This window comes from Sceloporus occidentalis, unplaced genomic scaffold (assembly GCF_023333645.1).
Source record: "Sceloporus occidentalis isolate IW3139 unplaced genomic scaffold, rSceOcc1.0.p SCAF_7, whole genome shotgun sequence".
Lineage (NCBI taxonomy): Eukaryota > Metazoa > Chordata > Lepidosauria > Squamata > Phrynosomatidae > Sceloporus > Sceloporus occidentalis.
In genome coordinates, this window is record NW_028316987.1 from 14,000,174 (window position 1) to 14,007,259 (window position 7,086).

At 40.5% G+C, this 7,086-nt stretch overlaps 1 protein-coding gene across 1 annotated transcript; it reads left to right on the forward strand.

The window, feature by feature from the left end:
• The first annotated feature begins 2,577 nt into the window (after window positions 1-2,577).
• On the forward strand, window positions 2,578-6,581 carry LOC149309228 (reprimo-like protein). The gene has a single exon (XM_089532005.1). The coding sequence runs from the start codon at window positions 3,048-3,050 to the stop codon at window positions 3,384-3,386; it is 339 nt and encodes a 112-aa protein (XP_089388131.1). The 5' UTR covers window positions 2,578-3,047; the 3' UTR covers window positions 3,387-6,581.
• Window positions 6,582-7,086: the final 505 nt, after the last annotated feature.

Consider the following 7,086-nt stretch of genomic DNA (forward strand, 5'->3'; position numbering starts at 1 on the left):
CTGGGCTGTCTGTACAACCCCTTAAGTCTACAAAAGCTCTTGCTGCCGACTTCTTTCTTTCAGTTGTAGGCCCTTATCACACAAGGGGTTTTGCAGCTCAGATCCGGAGTCACTCCTGATCCAGCCATGCAAATTCACGTAATAATGTGATGTATTATCACACCTGATTGCTTTCTATGGGGGGTAGTTCCAAGCCAGATCCAAAGTGAAGCTGGAGTGACTCCTCATTTTGGTGATTTCGGTAACAAGCGAATTCACAAGAATTGCTTCTAAGCTCACTTCAATTTCACTCTGAAGCGGTCTGGTGTGGGATGCAACTTTGCTTCCATCCTGGTACACACACCCCCAAACCTCATTCCCCAGTAGCTCTCTGCCCTTTCCCCAGCGGCATCAGAAACAACCGCATTTCCCCTCAGCAGCAATGGAAGTGGGGAGTGGGGGGAGTACCAGAAGCAAATGGGGCAAAATTGCAGCATGGCATCATGTCAAAGGTGCTACAAGATCTCTCTACATTAAATTGCTCATTTGAAGTTTGCAGAGCAGTGTGGCAGGAAGACACCATTTTCCTCTTCATCATGCCAGTCCTCCTTCCAAGGACCTACGTGCTTTTCTTTGGGGGCTCAGATAATCAGAGGACTGGCTGGCTTGCTGGGGCTTCACTCAGGTGGAGAGGAAAGCTTCACTGTGTTCTATGCAGGGTGAATATATTAAAGCCCCACTGCCACTTCCCCAGAATTCAGGTTTGGCCTGCCTTCCCACCCTTCCACCCTCAGAACTGCCTTGTGTAAGTTCACAATTTTGATTTATGTAATTATTTACTTGTCATAACTTTAGCAGTGCAGCATGGGGACAGATCCAACTTGGGGGTGAGTGAACAGGCTTTGCATACCTTTCATCCATTTCCTCTCTTTCCCCGATTGGATGTCCCCTAAAAGGGTGCAGATGACCAGGCTCAGACCTGGCTCAATGGGAGTCAGACCTAGTTTACTCCCAGGTGATGGGGAACCACACAGTAATAAGGGGAGCCAATAAGGGAGTGGCTTCTGCCTGCATTGAAATCCCTCAATGTCATCTTTACTGACAACATCTCAGAAAGAATGTGACTCTAACATAGGGTTACCATTTGTTCTGGAAAACCTAGGCTTGAAGGGACTAAAATATATCCTGGCTGGCAATGATTAATGTGTTGAATTTGTATAATCAGAATGCAAATTATTAATATGTGTAATTATAATAATTTGCATCATATACAAAATATATGCCAGATATGAAGGACTGGAATATGGCAATCCTACTCTAACATCACTATAATTTTTCTCCTGTATGATTTTTAACATCTTTGTCTGATGGAGAAGCCAGTAAAGTTTCGAAAGCTGACATAAGGTATTTTATGGTTTGGAGTTTGCCCAATAAAGTATCAATACTTGTGGAGATGATAAGTGGATTATCCAATTTCTGAATTTATGTCTTAAACCAGGCCAGCTGCTGTAAATGATAAAGTTGCAACCTTTTGTTTCCAACCATATTAGAAGTATGTGTGACTTGACCCCATCCACCTTTCTGCGACACTTGTACAGATAGCGGGAGGTATTCTGTAATGGAACTGTGGGAACACATAAAATGTCTCTGGATTCAGTCAGAACAGACACATGTGGAAATCTTTGTAGCAACAGAGTAATGGCCACACATTCTTTGAGCAATAAGTCAATCAACTGGTAAGCAAATGCCTATGGTGAGCTATGACACTGAGGCAAACTGAAACCAAAGCGTACCAGTTAATATTTTCTAAATACTGTTATGGCAATCAAGCCTATAAAAATGCTTTCCTAATGGTGGGCTTCTAGTGTTGAGCATACAAAGGCACTGGGCAGCTATTCTGTCCTGAATGGAATTTTATTTGTAGAGAAAGGAGAAGCAGTAGTGGGAAAGGCAGGAGAGTTATAAATGGAAGACAGCATTGTCTGAAAACGCACATTCACTCCTCACAAATACAATTCTATGTTTGAGGCTAGGTTAGTGCAGGATAAGTCTTATTCAGAAGTACTCAGTGCATTAGAAAACAACTTCTCAAGAACAAAAACCATACACTAGACCAGTATGACTCAAAGATGATCAGAACCCCATCAGAGGAAAACTTGTTTACAAACCTCAGAATGAACAGCAAATGGACAGCATGCATTGCAAGCAACCAGCTACTGGATGAGATACGTAGCCAAGAGCTTGGAAATGTTTGTGTAGGTAGTTCATGACAGAGCAATAGGTACTTCACAGCACATGGTGGGGTGACAACCATCTCCTCCTTGTTTAGCACATTTCTAAGCTGATACTTTGTTGGGATGTCCATACTGGTGCTTTTTTTGGACAGCAGTTCCCAGAATCCCTAGCCAGTATGGGAGCTGTTATCTAAAACAAGAACTTTTCTAAGCTTTGGTCTACTAGCCTCACTGAAGCCGAGTAGCTCTGGTCTGGGATAACATCTTTCACCCAATCTTCACTCTTCAGGAGAGATCTTCTGATATGTTTTGGTAGTAGTGCTAGGCATCTTCTTCTTCTTAGCCCATCAGCTATTTAAATTGAATAGGCTCTCTCTCTAGTGAAAGAGGAATCTGAGCTGACAACTCTTAGCCTGTAGTGGTGGATGAAGGTGGTGCTTAGGAGCAGTTGGGGTGGAGTTTTTGTGTGAGAGAGGTTTTTTTTTTAATCGTGCTGCTTAAGAGACTTTACAACGTGCATCTCCTGAGTTCTTAGTCTGACTGACTGCACATTCTTTCCAGTGCCTGGAAATTTTTGTTCCTGAATTGACTTGTTTTCCTTAAAGATTTGACAGAACAGTGCTGATCAGAGGGTCCTTCCTTGTACTGGTATATCATTTCCATCTCTTCATCTTTTTGGAGTTGTTTTTGTGAAAAGGAATCAAGGAGTGAGACAGACCAACTGCTTGCTGAGGAGTCTTCATATTATATATATATATAAAGGGTCATCTATAGAAAGAGGTTTCTTTGCTTACCTCTTATTTTCTGGAAAATCTGGTGAATTTGAATATAAAAATGAATGGTACATTGTTTAATCAGACATTAGTAGAAGAAGGTGTGTATTCCAACCGATCCCAAGATCTGGGCAGCACTTTGATTGGCTGCTGCAATGGGACAGGAACAGTGGTGGCCAGTGATGGGGGAGCCTCAGTCCTGATCCCTGATGAAAGGAACCTTTTCATCACTCGGGTGGTCCAGATTGCAGTTCTTTGCATCCTATCCTTGACTGTGGTCTTTGGGGTCTTCTTTCTGGGCTGCAATCTGCTCATTAAATCAGAGAGCATGATCAACTTTTTGGTCAAAGATCGGCGGCCGTCAAAAGACGTTGGTATTTCCATCATGGGACTGTATTAAGAAAATAACTTGGAGCATTTCTCAATATGTGACTGGCATGTGGAGTTTTGTTGCAAGTATGGAATTCCATTGCAGAGTTTGGAAGAAGAAGAAGAAGAGACTGGTAGCATCATGCTGCTGGATGGAGTAACATTAAAAGGGAAGAAAAGAGAAGGGAAAAAAAGAAAGAAAGAAAAAGAAGGAAAGAAGAAACTAAAAGCAGGGAGGGAGTGAAAGGGAAGGAGTTAGTGTATGTATGTGTGCATCATAAGTGGTAAAGTCCCTGTGTTTAAAACAAAGAGATAGAGAAAGAAAAATCTGTGTAGCAAGTTCTGTGCAAAGTTAAATTTCTGCCTAATGCTGCATGTAGAAATGTCCTATGTTTTGCATGAACAGTCTATGTGCGAGGAAAGGAAAAAAGTGAAGATGTACTAGTCTTTTTATTCTGTTTCCCTTGGATACCGGTGACTGGACACATAAAGCTTTTGTTACATGAGACAGGTGTTCACATTCAGATGCCTAACCCAAACTCCTGTGATTCTGTGCAGAAGAAAGATGCCTGTTAAGTATCTTAAAGTGATTGTGATACATACTAATATGATGCAAAAATTGAGGTCTTTGTATATTTCTTTGTACATGTGTATGCATGGTGGAAAAGTTCTGTAAATTGGCAGAGCTCATGGATGAAATTTTGTGCCACGAATGAGGGGTCTTAGTTTCAGTGTGTGAGTGTGTGCATGTGCCTGCATATGCGCTTACACCTAATCTCAAATGGAGCTGTTTTCAGACAAGGTTTTTATTGTGCTTGTCTTATTCTTGGGATTTTTCCTGAAGGGTAGGTGCCCAGTTATGCTTGTCTTCCATTTAGAACCTTCCCATATTTTCCCATTTTGTCCATCTTTTTTGCTTACCACACAAACAAAGATTCATTAAAGAGGGGATAGCTACACAATGCTTTTTGATTCATAGTGCTAAGAGCCCTCTATCTGGAATTATTCAAAGTATTTTTGTAATAAAATGTACACAGAGATTCCCCCCCCCCTCGATACGTTAATATGTTAATTCTTTGGAAATGTTGTTATGAATAATGGCAAAGGGGATAGCAAGGTGGGAGTTCCTCTGTTTTTGAATCTCTAGCCTACAAGTCGAGTAATACATTGCTCTTGTTCAGATGTTTTAAGAATAGTTAATCAGAAGTTGTTCCTGTTTTTAAAAATGCTATGCTGAAATTTAAGCAACAGCAAGTAACTGGAAGGTTGCTCTGTCAAATTGCAAAGACCTAGGGATTCACAGAAGAACCTGAAAAAGTATCTCTGAAAAGGATTAGTCTGCTTTACCGCCTGCACACTGATATTCGTTTTACCTTCTAACCTTATAAGATGTAAAAATCCAGAATCTGATCTGAAGAAAACAAATTAACTCCATTAATGTGGGTGCAGAATATAAACTCAGTTCTTGTTTCTTTTACTGTATATTCTTTTTCATTAATATGATGGCAGCTAAAACGGGGGAGAATATTGAAACCATAGTCTTCCTCAACATGATACCAGGGACATAGCTGGGGGGGGATTCTTGGGGTCTGGACCCCCCCTTCCATTAGAAAAATGAATGGTGTGTGCTGCTGCGCTGCCGCACTCAAGTCCCATTATAATGGTGGCACTTAGTCTGGAACCCCCCCCCTTCCTAAAATCCTAGCTACATCCCTGACGATACCCTCTAAATGTTTGAGATTAAAGCTTTTACCAGCCCCAGCTACCACAACCTGTGACCAGAGATGATGGCAGGATGTAGTAGGGGTTGGGGTTCCCTAAACAGCTATAATACAGTAGAAATTAACATTGATCTGTATATATAAATTTGTAAATTTGCAAATTGTATAAAATTATGCAAATATTTGATTTGTTTCACCATTTGTTTTGTATCCTTGTAGAACTCCTAGACATGGGGAAAATACTAAAATTTTATTCTACTTTAAGAATTGTTAACTTAGAAGTTGTTCCTATTTTTTAAAAAAATGCTATGCTGAAATTTAAGCAACAGCAAGCAAGTGGAAGGTTAATCTGCCAGCTACAAAACACAGTCCCTATATTGGGAGAAAGGCGGGATATAAGAAAATAATAATAATAATAGCCTGTTAGTAATGTCCATTTTGTCCTCATGACAACCCATGAGGTAGGGCAGGCTGAGACATAAACAGCACCTTGTTTGCCCAGGATTACCAATGGCTCATTTTCATGTGGTTTTGCCATATTGCTAGCAGTTATTCCTTGTTAAGTATGTATGTGATTGCAACTTCAGACTGGAATTCTCACCCAGGCCCTCCTCAGTGGAAATCCAACATTCGGTTGCTGCAGCTATTTAAAAGAAAACATTATAATTTTCTAGTTTAAAAACTCTTCTCAAACACTGTCAATCTATACCTCTCTTAACCCATTTGGTCGTCACATTTCTAAAGAGAAAGATCAGCGTTTGTAAAAACTATTTTGGGAGACTATAAAGTCCCAGAATCACTCAGCCACTGGCCATGTTGGCGAGGGATTCAGGGAGCTGTAGTCCAGAAAAGGGACTTTACCAAGTACTGATATCACCATGCACCATGTGCTGTTAGATGCTTAATAAGCCCAGCTTTTTCCTTCTCCAGGCATGCAACAAAAAGAGGTGGAACAACCTATGTTGCAGACTTTGTTCAGTGTAGCAGCTCGCAAGAAGTCTAACCCTGAGTTAGAAATCTAAAAGTGAGAATCCCAGTCTGAAGTTGCAATCGTATATATACTTAACAAGGAATAACTGCTGCACCTTGCAAAACCACATGAAAATGAGCCATTGAGAAGATGAGTGATCTTACCATTAGGATGAGTTAAGTCAGCAAGCATAAAAGACAGTGGCCTTTTCCATAAGTGCCCCACATCTATAGAACTCTCTACCGAAGGAAATAAAGTTAGCTCCCTCCTTGTTAGTTTCAAAGGGGTTAGATCTTAAGACTATTTTTAAAAAACATTTGTTTCAATCCACTTTTTACTGAAATGAATGAGCCTAACTTTTAAACTGTCATTGTTCTCTCTGCTCTTAAATTGTAATATGATTCTTACTGTTCTGACTGGGCAACTGTTTTATGCTGTGGCTTTAAGATAAATGTTTGTAGATATTGGTTTTAAATTGCGTCACGTTTACTACAAGCTGTCTTGAGAAAATTCCTGTTTTGAAAATCAGCGTATCAGTTCCTAAATAAAATAAGTAAATTGAACCTAGTGGGACTTATTTGTGCATACAAATACTCCATCCAACAGTCATTAGACAACAGACAATCATGGTGTCTTGCAATTTCCATGTCTGTGGAGATGGAGTTTCAGTCAGAACTTTAAAGGAGATATCAAGGGGTAGAACTCCATCCTCAAAATAGGCTTAGGACCTTGGATAGCTCATAAAACCTGAAGTGAATTCATACACCCATTAGCACTGAAGCCACCAGCTATTACTAAGCAAAGCCAAACTCTGTCCCCAGTGCTGCCATATGCTAAGCTTCTTTAGACTGGACCCCATGCCCCATCATTCCCCCCATTCTAAGAAGGACTGTGTATAGAGCCATGCTCCATGTATAGGACTGTGCTGTGAGCTGTATGTTTCTTCACACAGGATATAGTTTCACTGTAGAATTCACTGCAAAAGGATATAGTAATGGCCACCAAACTGGGCAGCTTAAAAAGAAAGACTCGATAAATTA

Bases quoted from the DNA above. Each gene is read 5' to 3' on its own strand.
- LOC149309228 (XM_089532005.1), top strand. From the start codon at position 3,048: ATGAATGGTACATTGTTTAATCAGACATTAGTAGAAGAAGGTGTGTAT.